The sequence below is a fragment of the Micropterus dolomieu genome, linkage group LG05 (genome assembly GCF_021292245.1).
Source record: "Micropterus dolomieu isolate WLL.071019.BEF.003 ecotype Adirondacks linkage group LG05, ASM2129224v1, whole genome shotgun sequence".
NCBI classification, from domain to species: Eukaryota; Metazoa; Chordata; class Actinopteri; order Centrarchiformes; family Centrarchidae; genus Micropterus; species Micropterus dolomieu.
In genome coordinates, this window is record NC_060154.1 from 22,568,231 (window position 1) to 22,592,428 (window position 24,198).

Below are 24,198 nucleotides of genomic sequence, written 5' to 3' on the forward strand. Positions count from 1 at the left end.
TTCCCCCCCCCCCCCCCAGTTTGAAGGCCAGGAGCCATAAGAGTCACAAATTACGAGGCGTGTGTTGTCACATTTGATTCTTTTCTACTGAGGCAGGCTCCTCCGGTTACCGGAAGCCTAGCAGAATGGCTAACGCAATTTATAAGGCCGCTGGTCAGGACACGACAGACTGATGACCTGTATGTGTTACTAAGTGACATTACATTTAATAACAACAATGTATCAGCTGTCCTGTGCTTTAGGAGGAACAGCTGGTCTTTGGAGATAGATTTGGCCTAGCTGTGGCTATATATGAATCCGTCTGTCTCTCTGACCCTGTATAGACCTGAACTGCATATCCAGATACATACATATTACACCTGAGACTGACTGCATTCACACACAGTAGCATCACTGTCAGAGTCTGCCTCAGGTGACCCATTATGACTCATAATGAGAGGTTTCTTTTCTTCTCATATAAATTCCACTGTGCTTCTTTGCAGCCAGCAGATGGTGGTTCAACTTATACAAGAAAAACGTGACCTCATTTTCCTCTCTAGTGTACACCTTATGAACAGCCCAGGTGCCATAGCAACAACGTTCCCACAGTTGTGTGACCAAACATAAAGAGCATGCTAGAAAAAGAGTTCATTATGCCACTTTATTGCCAAGAAAATAATACTTTGATATTATAGCTGACCCAAAATAAGTCCATGTAGGCATCAGGTTTGGTTGGTTGGAATAATTTTTTATTCACTGTGCCTGTCTGGGTATGATTGATCGATCTGAGATGGATTTTAGTGCCAGGTCTCAACAGGGCCTTTGACTTGCTGCCTTCCCTTTACTCTAAATTTCCCCTTTTAATCCAATCTAAACCAGTCTAACACCCAGTTTTCCAGCACAGTGGTCATTGTCACTGTTAGCGCTATGTTAATCCACTGTTGCACCAGTTGCCTCTTTTTCACCTGATAGTGACAAGTTTCACAGGAAGGGCTCATGCTCTGTCTGCAACACCACATACAAGTACAGTGACAAGGGTACAATCCCTCACTGGCTTCTCTTTGAACCTTTGCACCCCTCCCTGTTTCTCTTTATAGTTACACCCACTGTCTTTACTAAAAACTCAAAAGTACAAGTAGGAAGTGAAGTGCCCGTATTAAACATCTGTTTCATTTTAACCACTGGGGATGAACACTTTGCAAACAGGAGCCTGTCAGTTACCACGCCCACACTAACTGGACAAATGTTTTACATAGCATGAGCAAGGCACACAGTACAATAAATGTTGAAAAATGCTAACAAATGTTAGAATACTAATACATTAATCACAAAGAGTCATGGATAATCTTCCATCTGGAGTTGTGTAGCTGAGTGGCATCATGGTGTGGAGAAACGAGACCTCAACATGCAGCAATCATCATGAGTACTGACTGCGAAAATTGCTTTTTCATAACCATGGGATTCATGATAAAAAATTGGGAGCTCAAAGCATTCAAAATAATGGTGGAAGAATGGGTCTTGAATTTTTGGAACACAGAGTGATGCAGTATAGACCGTAATAAAAGTGATAAATTAGAAAAGCAGCCGTAAGAAAGTGGTCTAAACTATTATGGCGACATAAAAATAAGTGAAGTATACGTGGGGAAGGTAAAGAGGCAGCGGACAAGGGGAACAGAGGAGGAGAAAGTGAAACTGCATAATTAGAACCGCTGCCAACGGCCATACTGAGATACAAAGGCACAAGTCAGAGTAATAAAACCCTGCCATGAAGAGGACAATCTTCCTACAGCCCTCTCCGCTGTATGTGGCTAAATTAATACGTTTCTCCCAGGCTGTAAACTCAGACCACAATGTTTTGCTGTGGCAGCATGAGACAGTATTTAATCACTGTCAGTGATCTGTCAGCATGTGGCTAATATTGGGAATTCATTGGGCCACTGAAACCATGCAGCTAGAAGTGACATGATGTTTGCTGTATTTCAGGTCAGTGTATACGCCCATGAGGCCTCTGTCTACAGTTTTTACACCCGTTTAGCTCCAGATGTCATGGCTGCTTAGTTACAGGACACAGGGAAAGGGGGGGGATATCAGAAGGATATTAAAAATAAGAGCAGGACACAGAATATACATACTGTCGTGGAAAATCCATCACACATACAAGTCACAAATGCATGTATGAATTTACTGTTTACATACTGTAGGATATATTTGTCAACAATTGTAATCCTTACATATATATATAGATAGATATAGATATATAATTCTGCAAAATGGTCACATTATAAAAGGAGAAATGCTTGGTCCTGCAATTTTAAAATGTGCCATGTAGCTGAAACATTTAATATCCTGCTGATCAGTCCAAAACCATGGCTTCTCCAGGGAAGAACATTTTGAGGATTTTATCATTGTTTTTAATAGAACCATAAAATGTATTAGCATTGCATTTTATCCCCAATCTAACTGTTATCAGCCACTACATACCACAAGAATCAATTGGAGGGGATATATTCCGGTTATCCAAATGTATCTGCTGTCACATATGCTATCATGTGATAGACTCCACAATATAAGTAATCAACATACCTGCATAATGAAACTGCCCGTTTAAAAAAAAAAAGAGAATAATAATTTATGACACAAATGTCTTTATGACAAAATATTAATATAATCAGTATTTCTAACATTAACAAGGGGTCACATGACTACTGTCATGTGAAAGAGTTACTTGTAGTGATGAACTCATAGATAATCATCATCCGTTTCCCTCAGCTCTACAGGGTTGAAGTATCTCTCAGTTAGCTGTTTTGCTTTTACAGCCCACACCTTCACTGTTCTGGTTCACTCTCGCCGCTCTCATCAGCATAGTCTTTGGCTGCAGCAAGCAGTTGTTTTTTGCAAAAAAAGCTCTGCTAAACCCGCTGGATGCTACGTGCCCAGCACCAAACGACTCAGTAAACATAGAGTAGCATTTAGCTGCTAAAGAGACAAACCTTTCCCTCAGGAGTTGGTGTAGACCAAACCAGTGCTAACATAAGTTGGACTAACATGACATTACAACTAACATGACTCCAAATAATTGCTAGTGTTGCTCTGTGATAAACGTGTTAAACTGGCGACTGTTTGCTAACAAATTCACCATATAAACTTAAAGACAGATAATATTTGTTCCGCCGGCTCCAAGTGGCAAAAAACTTTTCTGTACACAAGTAGAGGTCCAAAAGAATTCTCTGGGGTGGCAAATCGGATTTCTTCAGAGAAGCTGTTGGGGAGTTATGAAGGTCTGACAGCAAGAGCATCGTCACTTTCATTCTTAGAGATTTAGACTTAGAAAGATCTGAAATAAACGACTTGAGAGATGATCTTGTGATCAGCCATATCAGAAGCAGAGCTCAGCTCAGTTTAAACCAGGACACCAACGTCAGCAGCAAGAAAGAGATCACATCTACTGTACATGCAAGGTTGTTTTGTACTGAGGCAAAAATAGAGCACCAGGGGTGAGGTGGAGTTGTTATGAACCTGCAGGACATGTGTGCTCCCTGTTCTCCCTCTCTGCATCTTATCCCCTGCCAGATTCTCCCTCAGCGGTGCAGCAGGGCAGGTTCAGATGTCAAATGAGGGACGCCCAGAGGGCCCACCAAGAGGTCATCTGTTGTTCTCCAGAAACCCACAACAACATATCAAAAATTGGCTTGTGAGGAGGATGAACAGTTTGGTGTGCAGCATGGGGGGATGCTCAAGATGAAAACTTGGCAGGGTAATGTCATCTAACGTTTTTCAGCAGTGAGCTTGTTTGGTAGCAGTGGCAATATAAGGCCAGATAAGAGAATCCACAGGCAAAGCCAGGGGAAGACAAAACAAATATGCTTCTGCTGCTGCTGCTTTCTGCTGAAAACTACACAGTTTTCTTTGAACTTGCTTCACATAAATTGCTCACTCTCTTCTTACCTAATCATCCTGTAAGGGGTGTGTGCGTGTGTGTGTGTTTTCCTTATGACAATGTGTGATCCAGTCCTGTCACCTGAGTCATTTCATAAGACTGTTTCACAAGAAAAAGGCAGGAGGGTCAGCCAAATGGAATTAGATACAGAACATGTAAAGCACATAAGCAGCTGAGAGCACATTACAGCCTCAAAGCCACACTGCCACTGTCTCTCAGCATCTCCCACCCTCATGGATTGGTCATAAGCCTTCACATCAAGCGAGGTTTTGTTTCTGACACAAATGCCCAACATCCTCGTACAAAAGCACCTGCATGCGTACACACACACACACAAACACAATGTGCAGGATGTGTATAATTGATGAGCACAGCAGTAGGGGGAACCATGAGAGGGACCAGAAAGCCAAAACTGGCATTCAACCGACCTTTCGCGGCTACGCTGGCATGTGTGTATGCATGCATGCATGCATATGTGCGTGTGCGTGGGCACTTGTGTGGGTGTGTTTACGATGCCTGGGTGGCAGGTGGTGGTGAGAAATGTGTGAGAAGTGCGAAGAGACCAAGGCTGATGGTTCAGTATTCTTCAGAGACGGTTTGAATCAAAACAATGATGATGATGTTGATGTTTGATGTTGTTGATGACGATGATGATGATGATGAGAGACTTGAAAATAAGGCTGAGGAGCAAGAGAGGCACACTCCAGTGAGTTGCCTTTAATGAGAGCAGAGCAGCTACGCGTTACGTTAAACCTGGACAAAAGAGGAGAGACTGAACTCTTGCTCAGCTTGAGACGATGAGGCTGATGTGAGTCAATCACACAAACATGAAACTCTCCTTGCAGTCAAGGAGCCAGCCCATAGCATGGCATGGTGGTGTGTTATTGACACACAATCTCCTTACACATGTAAAAGCCTCACAACTTCAGCAACCTTGGCGTCACCCCTCACTGACAGAAGTTTGTCTGTTAAAGGTCCATGTGTGCAGCTGTAACCTCAGGCTACCAACGGCTTTTGCACTGACAAGCTTAGCTGTACATGTGGCATTTCCCATACATTAGTAACAGAATGTCACACAAGCTGTGCAGCCTGGGGAGCCTGGCAGGGTGTCGCATATGAGAATTGTTGGATTTTCTGTGAGCATGTGTGTGCATTTCTGTGTCAGTCTTGGGACAAACACATGGTGCGTATGTGAGCGTGTAGATGCGCCATATACAGTCAATCTTCCTCACTTCCCTGTAAAATAATTAGGAGGCGAAAGAGCAACAGCAGCAGGGCAAGAAGGAGATGCAGATTTGTGAGTCGCACGCTGCAGAGGTGTGATGTGGAGGAGGAGCCGTCATGCAGAGCCTGCTTCTGTCACTTCTGCCTACACAAACACCTTCATCAGTTCAGTTTTACTTCACAGGCTTTTTGTATCAGTAAAGCCAACTGGCAGCTATTAGAGTTTTGCCATTCGTTTTTTATTCATAGACTTCCATAAATGTCACTACATAATACAAACATCTGCAGAGATGGAAACTTGCATGGACTAGGAGGCTCACTAAAGTGAACACCATGACAGCTTTTACTGCTGTCAAAGTTATTATATCGTCATTACATCCACTGATGCAATTCGTAACGCACTAATCTTTTCATACCTTGATTGCAGGTTGTATTATGGGACTAAAATAGGCCAGGTATAACACAGCCCCACTAACAGAACCTTTATCTCCTGCCAACATTCACTTCTGGTCAAGGCAATTAGGCACAGTCTAAAGTGGCTGACCCTTTCAGTGCTATCAAGAACAGCAGTATTTTTATTATTTTATTATTATATTATAATGCAAAACTAAATGGATGATCATTATTAAATCTCCTGTACGCTGGCTAATCTCATTACCTCGTCCTTGAGTGTGCTGAGGAGGGAAATTAAATTGACAGAGGAACTATTTTTAACTGTTAGTCCTTCGAGAACTACCTCTTTCCTACTTCCCTGTGAAATGTAAGTTTGAGGTAGGATAGAATTTGTATACAAAGGCCACAAGGAAATCTAGACACACAACTTACAAATGACAGTTTGTTGATAAATCATCGAAGCACAGAGATAATTCTGCCTTTATCTACCAGCTGAATGACAATAAAGACAGTAAGTGTGGCAATAGGTAACAGACCTGGTTTGTTTAAGGCTTGTGGTGTTTATTCACACAAACATGCCAGTTGAAATGAAACAGAAAAATGAGTCTACATCAAAAGCATCCTACATTTGGAACAGCTGACAAACCCAGCTGGATTATTACAGCTTCTGCCAAACGTGTGCAAAGCCAATGAAGAAGACACAGTAGCCAAAATGACTTAGATTGAACATTAAATTGGTCAAAACAAAGACACTTAAACAAGCAACACAGATTAGGGATCGAACGATATGGGTTTTTTCGGGCCGATCCCGATAGCGATTATTAGTAACCAATTAGGCCGATATGTGGAACCGATATACATTTATTGTAAAATTTTTAATCTTGGTGTCAAAATTTTGAATAACACAAACTCCAACACAAAACTCTTTTGAAAATAACAAGATTAAAGTTAATTGTCATGCTTAATCTTTAAAAAGAGATCCATCCCAGACATAGAACTATGATTGTCTTTACCGGCTGCCATTTATATTGTATTTGTTTTATATTGTTAGGATTTTATTGATAATATTTATTGTTACTATTTATTGGTTCTGTTCTTTATCTATACTCTTACTGGTTTTTCATTACTAAATAATTACCTTTTAAAAATATGTTATTTAAAAAAGAATAAATTCAGAACTGGTATCATATTTAATATTTTATTATAACTAACTGTTTTCAGAGCAGCAACAAAAGTAAAGTTTACAGCAGCAAAGTAACAATATAAAATCAATAACTCACTGGAAACAAATGGAACATATAGGAACTATATTCCTGACATCAAAATACTGAGTAAGGGTTTGTGTCCACCAAAACGTTTTTTACCAGCTGAAAACACCACCTGCTCTTCTGAAAATGCCTAGCTGTGAGCGCCAGGGTGCTTTGGAGGCTCAGCGTTTTTTTCGTCTGAGATGCTTTGGATGCTATGATACATAATATCCGTGGAGGTGATGTGCTGCAAGTAGAGTACTTAATTTAAATTTTTTAAATGTAAAAATATCACCACAAGGTAGGGTAGGCCTACTTGCTCTGGCCCTTGCTCTGCATGAAGAGAAGGCTGAAACATTTAGAGTGAGGGGACGGACTCGCCGCATGTGGGTTCACGAGATTTTGCGGTTCAAGAGCTGAGATGGCTCGGTGTGGTGTTTGTCCCGCCCCCCTGCACTGTGATTGGACGGCTGGGTAAGAAGTGACACTGACGAGCGCTGCGTTTCGCCCCAAGTTGAACATTTTTCAATTCTCGGTGACTAGAAAAAAGCACTCAGCGCTTGTCTCTCAACAAGCAGCTGGGTTTGCAAGGAGTTGCTAAATTTTAAGATATGTAGTATCTCAGCTAAACAGGCTACAGCCAGAAAGATTTAGCTTGTTTATAACTAGCTATAATCCGAGCTAGCACATGTGCTTGTGTAAAATGAATACACAGCTGTGGTGGATGAGACAGAGCAGATTAAATATCGCTTGGTGTATGTCTGCTTGTTGTACTGATGCAGTATCAGCCTTTTACTAGTACTTTTTACTTTTTCTGCTGTTTTTGCTGCACTTACTTACAGTAACGGGCGTAGTTATGGTCAGCTTCTGTAATCCACAGTAGTGTTGTGTCATTCAAAGAACGTTTCGTTCATTTGACCTAATCTTGTATGTGAGGAGGAACGGGTTGTCTCAGTGAGTAATTCGTTCATTTTCACGCATGCGTGAATTGTCTAGGACTCTTACGTTCACACGTTACACAGCAGGTGCATGGGCTCCGTCAGCACAGGAAACAGAATTGATTAGTTCACGACTCTCAACTGTGGTTCACCGCTCACATGGGTCCTCCTCGGAGTCTGTCTTCACTCGGCAGGCTGACTTACTGCCAGCACCGGGGAATGAGAGGCAGGTCGGCAGTCAGGTAACAGTCACTGGACTGACATATATCTAATATCTATTTTGATAATTTTGTGACATTTAATAAAGCATAATGTTATTACAGCGCAGTTATGTTGTGCCAAGTTATAGTTTTAACTCAGCCGCACGCTAACTTTAGTCCTGCTAGTGTTTACAGCCAACAGCTGATGAGAGTTGTTCTGGGTCCACTTCAGAGCCCTGACAGGGTTCTACCGGGAGCTGAATTACCACAGAGGTCGTCTCCTCTCCAAAACAAACGGACCCGGACATTAAACCATTAAAACACAGCCACATAGCAACGTTAGCGTTAGCCCTGTGGTTTGTTTACAGCTAACAGCTGATCCGGTCCGCCAGAGAACGCAAAGTAACTTGTTTTATTCATCTGTGTGTGTGTCAAGCGTATTACGTCAATATATTCCCTGTAAATCTGATGTTAATATATAGATTTTACTCACGGATAGGCGTTAGGCTACTGTGTGAATGAGCACTTTAGAGATATAGTGATAGTAATTATAATTATATATATAGGGCTGGTCTGTTAGTATACTCAGGAAAGATTGTGAAAATGGACGGATTTAGCTGGAGTAGTGGCTTAATCGAATATTGACAACATATTTCTGTGGTTTTTACATGGTTTGTATTTGGTTGTGGCTCCATGGGGTTTTATAGAACCATGATAGAGAAAGATCGAGAGGTGAATTTGTGCATTATACTTTGTCAATTAGAGCAAGCCAGGCAGCCTTCTGTGGTTGAGAACTGCGCGTTTTGTTTTTTTTTGTTTAAATCGCCCACTACAGGGCTGCAGCGCCGCAATTACCAGGCTAGTCAAAATGAACGAAATGACACAAAAAAACATTAGTTCTTTTTAATGAATGAGATTTGGTGACTGGAGTCTTTCAAAAGAGTGACTTTTCCCATCACTAATCTACAGTGATCTCTGCTTACTTTGCTCTGTGTGTGTATTTGCGGAGCTCTGCTGAGACGGGAAGGGAGGGGCTGCAGCATTAGATTTTGGTTAGTGTGGCCATTTGCCCAGCTGTAACTCCCTTGGAAGTGTGCTAGAGTGCTGCATTTTATACAGACTCACAGCTTTGTGTCAACTTGGTCTCACAGCATGGATGCATCTTTGACTTTGCTCTCTTTAAGTCACTAGAGCCTGTTAGAGGATTTGAAATAGAAAGAAAGTCACATGTTGTAACTCCAGTTCTCTGAGCAAAGGCCCAGACTTTGAATGTTGCGCTCTTCAAAATACTGACTTAACGGACAAACTATATATAGAAAGTGCTGTAGAGCTTGTCTTGAACAGCATGAAGCAAATTAAACATAAATTTTACTGGGCTCTGCTTGCCTGCCATCTCATAAGACTATTATTATGAGTGTGTCTCCATCCACCTGTTTTTATGCATAATTTTAATTTGCACATAAAAAAACAGAGTGAAAAAGCAGAAGAATTGGAAAATGTTGAAAGTTGAAATATCACAAACTTTCTCATTCCTCTTATCCCTTCATCTTTATTTGCTTCTTGGCTGTGTTACATAAAAAGCATCTTGAGAAATTATTTTTGACAAATTTAGTCCCACCCCCTCCATTTGTCTCTTCCAACTATGGCAGACCTTTGGGCTTTATATTTAATAATTACAATGAGCTGACAGAACCCCCCTCAAAAAACGAAACTCATGTGCCTCCCCTTCTGTCTGCCTAGCTATCACTACAGCAGTGATCGCATAACGCAAACAGCAATTCGATTTTTAAAAAATCTGTCCGTCTTTAAATGCCTGCATTCTCAATTTCTCTCACACCCATTCCTCTTCCCTCGACACAGCTCACTCTGTGTAAACATTTAGTTGATTGTCTGTTGATTCCTCTGTCTGGCTCTCCAGGTGGCTGTCTTTCTCACTGCATGCCTCTCTCAGCATCACCATTAACCTGCTGGCTCACAGGCCGCCAGAGAGTCTGTCCATAATAGTATCCAGGAGGCAAGAATTCCCCTGCACCTCCACTGATTGCCTCACCAGAAAAAGACTGAAAAAAGATCTCATTACATCTCATTAGAGGCATTGTTAGTTGTTAGGCAAAGAAGGCAAGATGTTTATGCCATGTTTTCAGGTGAATAAAATAATGATCAAATATTATCTCATTACAAACAATATCATCTTACTTCTTATGCTTTAAAAACAGTGTTTGGGGTGAGTTTTAGAGCTGCTGTGAATGATAAGCAGCCAGAAGTTTCTGTTTTATGATATACTACTAATGTACCTTATATAATCTACAAACAAGCAAAACTCCCATGGAGCTAATTAAATGAGTCCACTCTGGGTATTATTTTGACTTTCAAAAGCCAACTTTAATTTCTCTTTATATAATCCATCAGGGATGGGAGAATGGGGAGGGCATGGTAAACAACAACAACAATAACAACAACAGAGAGCTATATAAAAGACAAGACAAGTCATTTACATAATCAGAATTCAGCGACTGTTCCTCCGATGGGAAACAAAAACAGGACCACAATCAGGACTCAGCGGAGCGACACGGTGAACCCAATTACTGAAAATTGGGAAAGCCTTCCTGGCTGCAGGCAGTGGCACAGACTCTCAAAGACTCACATATACACACACACACGAAGCCATGCACAGTTGGAGACACAATACCTGACAAAAACAGAAGGTTCCTTTCTTAAATTCACAGGGACACAAATGCATTACACATCAGCAACTGAGAATTTATATAACGGGTCGACTTCATGCACAGTCGGCCTCTTCTGTCGCTCCCTCTCTTTCTGCCAATTTAATTTCATGCACTGTACTGGAAGTGCTGAACAGAAAGAAAGCAACTGCATCCCATGTTGGAAATCTGGTCAATAATCCAGCAGATTCAACGTTGGTGCTGCATCCCTGCAAAGGTCTTTAACAAACAGACCACCTTTGCATGTCTCGATCAGCCAGGCTACGTCCCTCACTGGGGTGTAGCTGGGGTTGGTTTCTATGGCAACTGGCACGAAACCGATGTGAGGGACAAGTGGTAATAGCTGACTGAGAAACCATGCCCCCTCTGGATCTTATTATCAGTTTACTGGTCCTCACCCACTCTCTTTTCTTCTTCCTGTCCTCCCCACTCCTCTCACCTTGTGTCCTCTCTCTGTTTTTGTCTATCTGCAGCTTTCTCCGTCTCCCCCACATTGATTCTCCAGTAGAGACGACATAAGGCATGTTGCTAGTGGGCATCGCTCCCATTCTGTCACCATGAGAACACTTTTCTTTCTATTCGCATTCCTTAGAATAGCCCTGACCCCTGTCAGCAAGTCGCCCACAGGGATCAGAGGAAAAAACGCTGAAGGGGATGAAAGAGTGTCGTTGTAAAAGGAGATACAGTATCTGCCGTTTGAGAAAAAATGATGTATATTGTTGAAGAACAGATTGCACTGCATTAAAATGATAAGTGGAATTTAAAGAAAAAAGTATCAGACTCCGCTGGAGATGCAGTGAAAGAGCATCTCAGACTAGTCTGAAGGGACACAAACAGGGAGAGAATTATTTTTTTTTAAAAAGCCAGCAGAAACAGGTAAACAGGCTGAAACGCTTGGGCGGCTCCATAGATGATGTCAATGGACTGCTATCATCTGAAAGGCAAGGGTCACGTGACCAATACACCAATAGACCATTGACCAACAGTCTAGTGGGCCAGATTCTTATGTGTGGGGCTAACATTTCATTATATGTAATTTTTCAGCAGAACGCAGATCACTGTATTCTGTAAAGCCAGATGCATGCCAATAATGAAGATGTGGTGTTTACAAAATGACGCCTTACCAATTTCAGAAGTGCACTGGAGAGGGACAGGAGAGAGGAGTAAGATTTTACCATTCACATACACTTTTTTTTACTGTACTCAGAGGCCAAACAGGCTAATCTGCGCTTTGGCTTGCGAGCTAGTAATAGGCCTACAGATACGTTATATTGATGGTTTACAAAATCTAATTAAAGTTATGATTAATATTCTTATTATTATTCAATATAATTATATTATAATTATTAATATGCACAATGGATATAACATCATATTTAGTAAGTTTAGTTTGTTTATCACATAATCACCATTTTATTTTTGCATTGATTGAATCACAGTTTGTCATAACTAAGTAGTGGTATAACAATAAAGAAACACTGCAGGTCAATTACTGTTTTTCCCTTTGGTGTGGCTACAAAGTTTTACTAATTTTCCAAGCACAGCTGTGTTCCACACGTCTTCACTGTGACCTGTTCCTTCTTCTCCAGAACAAGTTCACTAGCTAGCACAGCTACTGAAAAGGTATCCTATACTGACGCTTCCAGCTGTTTCCATCTGTCATGAAAGCCTCGCCTTGCAGGTCAGAGCGGCCCGTCAAAAGTTTCCCGGAAGATTTTTCTACTCAAAGGGTAATAAGGAGCAGGTGCATGAGTTTGTGTGGGGATCCGGTGACTGCAACTGACTGGGCAGACTGGGAGCAACTTCTGCTAGCATGTCTAGGAATGACAGAATGAGGAATGAATAAGTGATGAATAGTGACTGGCAGACAAAATTAACTGGGGAGGAAATGCAAACTAATAAGAACTGGCTGATGCCCTGACACCATGTGATCATGGATTTGTGGCAAACGTTAGCTCAAGATAGATGGAGACTAAAATTTTCTGAAACTCCTAAAGTCTACTCATGACCTATTTCAAGGACCTGAAGAAAGAAATTGTCACTGGGGAAATTATTATTTAAGATTCCATACAGACACCACTGCGGGGACTCTTGAATAAATGAATCTTCAAGCTACATACTGTAAGTCTCTCCAACTGACTATTTTGCCCGTACTCACTTCATGGATTATTCATGGGTGCTGAAGCCACTCAAAAACAAATGCTTGGGCACATGGGTACACAGCTCAGCCAGGGTTTGACAACAACGTCAATAGGCAATTATACTAATCAATTTTCTCACATCATCCCACACTTGAACTCAACAATGCAAAACAAGACTGGAGCTGGATATAGGGCGTTAATGACTTTGTCAGAGGCATGACAATAGAGATTATTCTTTCTGCGAGCTACACAATAAATCAGCTAGATGTTCGAGATCTTTTTCTTTATTTGCAGCAGAGCTCTCTTTTTATTATTACACAGGGACAAAAGGACAAACATACACATGCACACACAGTGACAGAATGACAATAGCACCAGCTGGGAAAACAACAACAGCAGTAGAAACAAAAGGCTGACTTAGCTTGGATGTGAGCCCGTATTAGAGACTCTGAAGAGAAATAACAGTGGAGCAAGCTCAAGTGTTCTTGTTGAGATCTGTCCCAAGAGCACAGGCGACAATACTTTTTCTTTTTTTAAAAACCAGACTACCTAAAGCATCCGCACCTGCACACATACACACTCCCATAATCCCTCTCTCTTTTCAGCGCTCTGTCAAAATATCCAACAAACGCTCACCCACGATGACAATGCTTCCTGTCTACACACATTAAAGTCTGCATAAATATCATCCAGGCATATAAACAAACACACAAGTTTATCATCCCCCATGTGCACAAAAGCTCACACACTTACACAGGGTGGTTAATCAGATCTTTTGTGGAATAAATTAATATATACAACAGTTTAAAGATGATGATGAATTCTTCAACACAGATCTTATTGTTATAGTATTGATCATTTCTATTGCTCGTCATCGTTCATTTCCTTCACTAATTTCATTGCTTATATCTTGGGAGAAACCCGAAATGCAAGCAGCTAGACGATCAGGCAGTTTGACAACATTTCAGCCGTAACAACAATGCATGTAGCCTAAAGTCATTACTGAATCACAGAAGGTAATTATGTACGTGGAAGTGGTGGATGTGAAGGGTTGTCAAAAATAAAAGTCAGATGAAAAATATGCAGAGCAGAGAAAAGCACAGAGACAGGCCAGCGGTGTGTATTACCTTCATTATCAAGAAAAATTACTCAAATATCATATAAAAAGATCACATTGAAGCAGCATAATAGTTTAATTAACGGCAGTTAATTGAGGCACTCTGTGTACCTGTCGAATGAAATAATGACCTGTCTCTAATAATAACCTGGTGCTCTGTTTCACTGAGTCAAATGAAAGCCCCTGTCATATTATTAAGTTTTGAGTACTGTTATACCTTTGAAAAGGCAAAGTGATCTAAAAGTAGAACTAAAATCACCTTCCACATGGAGTACAATGGGCCAGTCACACATTGCAGTCACAATTCTACATATAAGAAAGGCAGCAAACTCAGATTCCTGCACTGCAGAGCAAGGATGTTTAATTTCTGTCATTTTCATCATGTCTTTTTTGTGTGGATGCTCAACAAAGCAGAAAGAAGTGCAGGTAGGGAACAATAGCATCATTTGGTGCTCAGTTAACACACCAAACAGCACAGAGCAGTGGGTTTGCAACCTGTTTAGCTCAGGGTGAAACACACAAAACACCACTGAAAAATCATAGCAGTGTGTTGGTATTGCAGGCCTAAACCATTGTATACCTTTTTTACATTTATAAATATGTTTTCCGGTCTTCCAGGCAGCCATTGGTTTCCTTTTCTTCTAGCATTCTGAATGTGTGTGTGTGTGTGTGTGTGTGTGTGTGTGTATTTGATGAGAATTTAGCAGTGAGAGACCTCAAGGCATTTAAATTAAAGGTTCTCGACAGACGCTAAGCTTAAGTACGTCTAACTGCCACCAAGGAAACACCATTGCTCTCTTCAGTTCTGTCAAATCAATCTTACACACATTAATGCGTAAACACACAGATGCTCACAAGCACCCTTTACAGAAACCTTTTAAACACAAGATTTTGTGGATTATAGTGTGTAATTCATTCTGTCTTAATTGCAGTGTGTGCTTAATCATGACAGTGTAATAATACATGAGCATGAGTTTCTGTTACAAGATACCTCTAAGGTCTGTGGATTCCTCTGAGCAGCCACTCTAACCACCTCCATTTTTTGTGTGTGCACATAAAATTGGAGTAGTAGCCTTGTGACAGAGCCCAGTGTTTCAGAGGGGAGAGATGGAGGGTGGGAGGAGGAGAGGAGGAGTGGGGGGGGGGCACACCAGCAGTGGGGAAAAAGAGCATGAAGATGAGGGATAAAGAGTGCAGGGAATAGTTTTTGGAAGGTAAATTTTTCAAGGACAAGGTATAGTGTCTTAAGCTGCCCGCTTTTTAGTAAAGAGAGAGAGACACTAACCATTAAAATTGTCCACAGAGACTACACTCTCTTCTTGTTCTGTCCTTGTTATCTTCCCCTATTACAGTAGCACACACACACATGCACACACCTGACACACAGCATCTTCACAGTGTGAAGTTCGTGTATAGGTGACATATTCTGACCCCATTATGCCTTGCCAATTGAAAGCACAAATGACTTGCAATTACCTCTGCAAAAAAGGAATCGCAGGTGGTCGCTGTCATTTGCCCTGATGTATGTATATGCACACGCACACAGCCACATGTGCAAACGTTGCTGTTTGAAGGACAACTTATTGAATACAGCTTGTCAGAGCAAACCCTGAGTGAAGATAAACAAACCAACTCACCCCGCCATTTCAATCTGCAGTTAAGTATTTGACCTTTCACACTGCTCTCATCTCTCCTCAAGTCAACTTGTGTTTATGGATTGGTTTGGAGATATTATTTTTTTTCTGAATCTGTCATTTTTGAAAGTTATGTAAAACAAACAGGGGCACCTTGGGGAGAATATTGTCGTCACTCTCGTATCCCCCAATACCCACTGAAATCCCTTAAATGATTCACAATATGGACCTAATGAGGAGGACACAGTCTTGGCTCAGCCGTCCTCAAATGGCTCTCTTGTGTTCTTCATTAACAAAGGCTGCTGCCTGGAGACTAATTTAAACCTGAATCAACAGGGTTTTCTGCTTTTCTGCTGGTCAGGCAAATGAAAGCAAGGGCTGTCAAACAAGAACGAGAACAAGAACGTGAATGAGAAAGGTGAAGGAGAGAGAGCTCAACCTCGCCAGAGAACTGGTGATTTCATCAACATGAAAAACGATAAACACAAAGTCCCTGCATTTTTCTATCATTTTCAAAATTCCCTTTAGCCTGTGAGCTGCTGTACATCCTTTCATACTGCTATCCTTTCATAGCTCCTGCATCAAACAACAAAATATTTTTTTTTTAGCCACACTAGCATGTGTATGCTGTGCTGTACCCTAGATAGCAATGTTGGTTGGTTGGTTGGTCAGTCAACACCCCGTACCAGACTGAAATATTGAAGGGATTGCCATGAAATTTTGTACGACATGCATGCAACATGGTAAACATTATACCTATTAAACACTAATATGTACAGCGACGTTAGCATTTAGCTCAAAGCACCGCAATGCCAACGCACAGCCTCACACAGCCGCTAGCATGGCTCTAGACTTGTCAAGTTTGGGCTCAAGGGAACAGCAATGTGGGTCTGTCGGTCGAGCACTTTGGTCCAGACTGAAATATGTCAGCAACAAATATGATAACACACTAAAATAGGATGGTGAGTATGTCAAACATTATATCCGCTAACCATCAGCATTAGTATTGTCACTTGGAGCATGTCAGCAGCACACTGACTTTAGCATTTAGCCTCACAGAAGTGCTAGCATGTCTAAAGACTCTTTGTTATTACCAGAAAATTGTGGCTGCAGTAAACCATAAAAATGCCATAATCTTACTTTTACCTCAATCTAGGTACTCACAGTAACGGAATCATTTTGTGCAAATGCACTTACAGCATTCTAGTTACATCTTTAATCATTTTATCTCACACTTATGCAATACTACTTATGAAGCAAAAGATCAAAAATAGGCAGCTGCAGACATCTTATAGATCCTATAATTCACTTGAAACCAACCATCAGTCCTCATCCTGCTTAGTCTCCTCCTCAAACCCACTCTCCCCACATGACCTTCTTTCAGACATGGTAAAAGGAGAACTCTTACAGCTAATCTGACTTTAATGGAGGAGAGAAATTATGGCCAAACATTGCACTGGTGGCAAATCATCCCCCCCCCCCCCCCCCCCCCCCCCCCCCCCCCCCCCCCCCCCCCCCCCCATTCTTCCTCTCAGCATTTCCACCTCTCTGCCCCAATTATTAGATCTGGCCTATAAATAAATGCCTGAGCTGTCACACAGGCAAATGGAGCTGCCAACATGGGAACTGGTGGCAGGGAGCTGAAAGGAGGGAGGCAAGCCAAAGGAATAGCAATAAGCAATTGTTGCCAAGGTAGGAGAAACAATGAAGGCAAAGCAGGTAAAGTCAGACAGCTTGACACACTGACAGCAGCTCAGATAGACAGGTAGGTAGACCAGCAAACAGAAAGATAGTCAAACATTTCTCAGAACAGTCAGACATTTCTCTGTGTGACTGGCCCCAGGCCTCAGGTATAGTAGGTAAAAGGGGAAAGGTGGACCAGTGAACCAGAATATTCATCACTGTCAGTAGAGAGAGAATAAGAGAGAAAACAACATCAGCAAGATGCAGAGGGAGAAAAATACCAAATTTTTCTCCACAGAGCATCATTAGAAATAATCAAGTTTAAATGCTTTGATTTGAAAAACAAGTGACTTTGTGAGCGAGTGTTGGTGTTTAGTTATTCTTAAAAAACATTTTTGTACTTCGATATTTTGAGTTATCTCCTGCTGGTTGGGGGACATTATTTGCTGTTGTATGGCAGTAAAGAATAGAAGTAACAGAACAACTAATAATGCAGACAAGAAGGAGCACTGACTTTTTAGAAATAAGAAGAATAACTTTATTTGCCAAAATATGTTGTGCACACAAGCCCACAATTTGCCCTCTGCATTTTACCCATCTGAACTTTCAAAAGCAATAGGCAGAAACCAGGGTCTAAGCCAGATGCAAGACCGAGTCATCACCAGCTCAGAACCGATGCCAACATTTACAGGTTATACACCTCCTCAGGCATTTCATCAGCTGAAGCACCCCAGCGATACCTGTGCTTTAATGTAGGGCTACTCCTACTTGCTGCCGAAGATTATGCAAGGCTGTGGTAATTCATTTTGATTCCAGGAGTGGATTAGTTTTACATTTTTAAAAATTAGTGATACATTTTCTATATTCCAATATGTGTGTGTGTGTGTGTGTGTAGTTGGTTTAATCTGTTTCTCTGGAAAAACAGCGGCGTACGAGACGATTTGTGCTTGGAATGAATTTCCAAAATGACAAAATCGTCTTCAGACAATAGCCGATGGGTACAGAGGCTGCTCTGAAGCAGCAGGGTTGTCACATATCGAGAATTTCATGCATTAACTTAATAGGTTTCTGCCTCTGGCAAATACATTACTTACAATTTCTATATAATCATATCAGATCACAACAGTTTTATCACAAGGGTGTCTCTGAGCTAATATTATCTCCTGTGGATGCGTGTTTTTACATAAACCATAGAGCTTACAGTTACTAGTCATTGTCTCCCATGTAATTTTTTTTGCTCACATTATCCCCACCAAGCTTTTGCTTAAACAGGTTGCTATAACAGCTGCTAGTCAGCTATTAATGTAGTTGGCAACAACGATAAATATCTATATTCATTATCATTTTAGAATGCATTATGAACCACAGGTTAATTTAAAAAGTGAATAAATTAAAAGCATGAAGGACATACAAATTCACACATGTATGTTTACATGCCTGCGCATATGTACACATGCACATTCATCGACCCTGATGTGATAGTTTGAGGATTTTAAAGCAACATTATGTAAAAAAAAATTTGTGCAATTGGGCACTCCTACTCCTTACATTACAATCAAAATCTAGCAACAACTTTGCTAACACAGCCAACATCAAGCAAGAGTGACAACACAGCAAACCAGATATTTTACTTGCTAGTCCAACAGAAAGAATATCAGCTCAGCGTCTGTCTTGCAGCCTTTTACTTCACGAAGCTCTCACCAATGTCCGGGAGCCTCCTGCTCGGTCACTCTCTTTTTCTTTTCTTAGCTTCCTCTGTCAGCATCCTCTTCGGTCTCTTCACCTCTGCCATTAGCTAACATTGCGTCTGTGAAGCATCTGGCTGATTTCGATTGAGTTGACAACTTTGCTAACAATGGCAGACATCAAGCAAGAGCAACAACACAAGATGTAGCAAGAGAGCTAATAAATTATTACTTACTAGTCCAACAGCAAGAAGGCCAGCTAGGCATCTTTCTTGCTTCTATTCAGTAGTTTTAGCTCATGTCAGCGAGTAAACGTTATACTCTTGTCTGGTCTCTTGCCAGTCACTCTCTCTTTTTCTCTTCCTTGTTACTTCCAACATCTTCTTTAGCCTCTTCACAGCCTCTGCCATGATATCCATACTGAACTAGCTTCCTTCAAAGAACTTACATCGTAAATTATGTACTTTTGCTTCTTATAGCTTGCTGAAGAATTTTGTTAGTGTGATGTGGTGCCGTAAAGCATTACACCATTCTCGCGATATATTTCCTGCCTGGGAGATCAATGTTACATAGTAACCAGGCCCTGCAGGCCGAGTGGCAACGACAGAGACACCATTATATCCATTACAGGTCAGTGAAAATGATTTTGAAGAAGGGCTGAACAATTAATCAAAATCTTATCGAAATCTCAATATGGCCTTCTGCATTTTTCAACTGACAGGAGGTGCTGTAATTGTTGAAGGCAAAATGTCTGTCAAAATTCTAATCATACTTAAGAAAACATATTTGTTTGGTACAGATCCTTGCAAAAACCACACCATAATGTTTTTCAATGTAAACGAGAATAATCGTGTAAAAATGATCAGTCCCTCCTACATCACATCAATTGCAATATTAGTCAAAATAATTGCTATTAGATATTGTTTCAAAATCGTTCACCTCCATTTTGAAGCTGTTATTTTATGATAAAAATACTACATGTTGCTTTAATTGCCTGTCCTAAATCACTGGAAGCCATCCCCACTCAAGCTGCAGAGATCTGAGTGCTGGGGCGAAGCCTCTCGGGTGATAGTTAATCAGCCAGGCTGTGCTGCTCATATTTTGACATACACAGAGAAGAATGTAAATGTAGCCGGTGTAAGGAGCGTAATTACATATGTTATCAAGAAGAATTTTAAAAAAGCTCCTAGAATAGATTTAATATGTAGGTGCATGCATTGACAGACGTGGCAATAACATGGAGACAGTGAATAAACATGGTTCAGGAGTTTGGAGCAGTTGAATCATGACAATGATGATGTGATTGTTACTGTATACACACAATTAAGTCACAGAAGAGATACAGTATACCAAATAAAGATATCTTTAAGCACCGTACACACACCCACATTGTAAAATGAATCACAGACTCACAGAGTGATGTGGAATAAACCATCTGTTTAGGTTAAATTAGGCGCATCATCCCATTTGAAGTGCATAGAAGAAAGAAAGGCAACAGTGATGTTTCCCTCTTGAGTGACACACACAGTTTACAGCAGGTTAACCAGAGACAAAACCATCAAGGCCACAATTTCACACTCTAATCTTTTCACCACACTATAGAATTCAGCACCATTCCTTGTTTTTAATATGGTTTGTGACAGCATGTCCTGCTGTCTGTGTGTGTGCGTGTGTGTGTGTGCCTGCCTGCGCATGGCTTCATATCATTAGTGTTGCAATGGCATTTGGTCAAGTGCTGCGCAAAAATGAAAGCCAATGTAGGTGATACACCATTTGGATCGATGCTGCAGAACCACAGATTTATTCCATATATTCTTCTTCCTTGTCAAAACCTATATTACCCACAATGCAACTTTCTGCAGCTAAGGTACTACTATACATTTACATTTACATTTATTCATTTAGCTGAGCTAGCTCAGCCTATAAACAGGCTTTGGGTTCCTGTTTAACTGTGGTGGCCAAATTGGCATGATAAATGTTATTTGTTTTTGTACTATAACAGACGTTTTCATGAAGTTTACACAATGTTTTTGTCATAGATGTGAAACACAGTATGGGTTTGCCAGTTGACTTTACCGCGTCAATAAATTCTAATTCTCTGAGAAAAGAAAATCTCTCATCGACAGAGCCTGCTCTGCCTTAAATTAGCTACCTACCTGTATAAAGCTATTAAAACCTTACTCTTAATTGCTGAAACAAAAAACTAAATGGTCAGTAGATTGTTTGTGTCTCCCATTAGGTTGGTTTTTGTTGTCGTCTGTCCAGTTTTTGCTTCGGGGTAACTCTCTCCATTTTCTTATTTAAACTGCATTTTTTTGTGTCACGTGTTCACTCTTGATGAGCAAAGGCTGTTACTGGGCTGCTACTTAGTGTGCACCCCAGAAGGATTACAGATCGTAAATTCTTCTTCTTTCTGTCACTCCGAAAGTAAAAATGGTGCTCCAGCCCAGCCAGGGGCACAAACACAGCACGCTAACCTTCAGTTGCATAACACACTGATTACACATCTCATCCACAAAGACACTGGATAATAAGATGCTTGGCTTGGTTGGTAATATGTGGCCTGATAATCCCAAATTAAACATGGGCCCCCTAATTCAATAACAGCTCATATGTGTAATTCAATTTGAGGCTTCAGCGGAGTGGGGGGAAAATGACGACGAAAAGTAAAGACTGGCAAAGCAGAGTAGGAGTTTCTTGGGGCAGAGCAAATTATTTCTGCGAGGAATCATCATCATCATCAGTACTGGTATTCATGTGGCATTTGGCAACCAAGTCAACATAATTAATTGATATCTCTTATTATTCCCTCCCCTCCGTTTTCCTTTTTAGAAGCTTGATCTGACTTAAACAGACTGTGAGCTGAATGTACACTAAAAGTCTCATGTGAAGACTTGGCCCTTATAAGAAGATTTGGATGTTCCTCGCTGCCTCTCCTCTCTAAAGTCTGCCCGCCACTGTCTATCTCTTCTAGAGCAGTCCTGTGAAACTGGTGAGACAGTAAAACCAAACAGAATGGCACAGCGGCACAGAAAAAGGACAGAAACAAAGAGAAAGAAGAACAAGAAGGGCAATAGAATAGAAGTGAGAATAGAATGAGCGCAACATGCAACAGATATGAGCAGATGCCTACCTGAGGTAACGCAGTGGTTCTATGGTTTCACCCTCTGCTAAGCTGTGGTTCATCTTCTCCATCTGTTTTCACCTAGAACGACTCAACAAATGTGAGAAAGGATGAGCTGTGCCGCTCCAAAGAAAACACTTCCGTTCCCTCTCTGTGACTCTGATTCAATACACACTGTCTACCTCTCTGCCTGGGAATAGACTGGCAATCTAAACGGGCTTCCTCCCTCTGTGTCTCTCTCTCTACGGCTGGTGATTGGTTCAGACGCTGGAAGGTAATTACTGGCTGCTACACACACAGTCTGAATCTTGCCTCTGTATCTCTGCCTCTCCTCTCTGTCTCTGTCTGCCACTATGGAGCCGGCTCATTCCCCAATAAAACCAGCTGGCTCTGTATATCAGCTGCGCTCACCGGGAAAGCCAGCCAATTAAGAATCAGGAGGCATGGTGCTCGCTGGCCGATTGGCTCAGGCTGCCGCGACCATAGCTGCTCAGTCATCCAGGGTGCAACCCCCCCCCCCCACACACCCATCCACCCACACACACATACACACTTTCAATCACAGTCCTTGGTGGCAAAATGATGCCTTGATGTAGAATCTAGAGCAAGCATCAGAGTGAGGAAGCACTTGACTGATCACTGAATCACAAACAATAACACCTTTCATATGAGAGTGGGAGATAAATGAAGCCCAGTACCACAACTGAGATAATAACACTTTAGTGGGTACATAGCAGCAGTTTGTAGCTCCAGTGCAAATGGATGGGTCATATGAACAGTACCACAGTGACCCCGTGATGCATGCAGACTGATCATATGGATTTAGGGCAAACTTGAGAGGAGAAAAACAACTCATCATTGAGTCAAAATGTAATGATGTAATATAAATATACAGTAAAAAACACACACACAAGCGCAAGCACACAGAGGAAGGATATGTATGGTGGGATCACGGGGAGAACCTGCAGGCTGCCAAGGAATGAAGCTTATAAGTGGGTCATGGTGATAAACAATAGCTCACTTTCTTCTATAAAGGTCTCTCTCTCTTTTTCTCTCCCTCCCTCCAGTCTGCTCGGACTTCAGAGTCCATGACTGCACTTTACAACTCAACTAACAGTTAACTTAGTTAAGTCTGTAGATCTTGTATTACAGATTAGGGTGCAAGTCTTTGTTCTTTCAGTGGCATTGCACAAATATACCTGTTAGGGAGATAAAATTTCTGTAAGGACGACTGAATACCAATAATGGAATGTGGGTTTACTCTGCCACCTGTGGGTTCTAAACTGCGAGTGCAGTTTGAAGCAAATAAGTCATTGTAGAAAAAGAGGGGCCTGACAACTACTCATAAGGGCAGAAAAAGGCAATACACTAGAGCAGTGGTTCTTAAAGAGGGGTCCTTGAGGGAAGGCCCCAGCAAAAACAGAATTTATTTTCATTGATTTTCCAACCATAAGTAAGACAATAACACAATGTATGACTGCTTGAGTTGTGGGATTCATACACTTTCTGTAATATGTATATGTAACATCCAAAAGCAAAATTCTTATCAAATAGGGGTGCATGGTCTAATTTGTGTCAGCTTAGGGGTCCTTGAGGTGTAAAAAAAGTTTGAGAACCACTGCACTAGAGGATGGGAAAACTGAATGTGGTTTTGTTGGTGGAAAATGCTCAGTATAAACCCAGGCTTGACAAACACATTACATCTACAATTATGTACCTTTGCCATTAACAGCTGAGAACAACAGCTACGGTGTCTTGCTCAATGTGTGATCAAATAAAAGGATAGGCTCACCCTTTTTTTCTGAAGTCTGTCTTTAATACTCACATGACCCTTTGTAACTTCAAAGCACTACTGGTTGCTTTAATTGTTACTCCAGTCCATTCTTGCTGTTTAGAGATAGAATAGCAATTTCAACTTGGTTTAATGGTTTGAATCCAGAAGCTTGATCCAAACCCCGGCGGCAGAATGTGAAACTTAAAATATTTGGCACACTTTGAACTTTAGCTTTGATAGCTAGCTATTTTATTTTATTCAGATAACTGTCAGAATAACAGTGAATCAGTGTGAGCGCAATGTCTTTCATAATTTCTTTTTGCTTCAGACTGGTGATGATGTAATGACTAGAAAGGATCCCACTTTCTGTGTACACCGACTTGAGATACAGTAGACAAC

General features: G+C 41.2%; 1 protein-coding gene across 1 annotated transcript in view; it reads right to left on the reverse strand.

Moving 5' to 3' along the window:
* Window positions 1–22,239, reverse strand: part of yjefn3 (YjeF N-terminal domain containing 3) — a 43,710-nt gene extending 21,471 nt beyond the window's left edge. Inside the window, exons 1-2 of the mRNA XM_046050030.1 lie at window positions 22,208–22,239; window positions 22,035–22,106 (exon numbers count right to left, since the gene is read on the reverse strand). Coding sequence (XP_045905986.1) covers window positions 22,035–22,096 — 62 coding nt within the window. The 5' untranslated portion in view covers window positions 22,097–22,106; window positions 22,208–22,239. The remainder of the gene's footprint in view (window positions 1–22,034; window positions 22,107–22,207) is intronic.
* Between the last annotated feature and the right edge of the window lie 1,959 nt (window positions 22,240–24,198).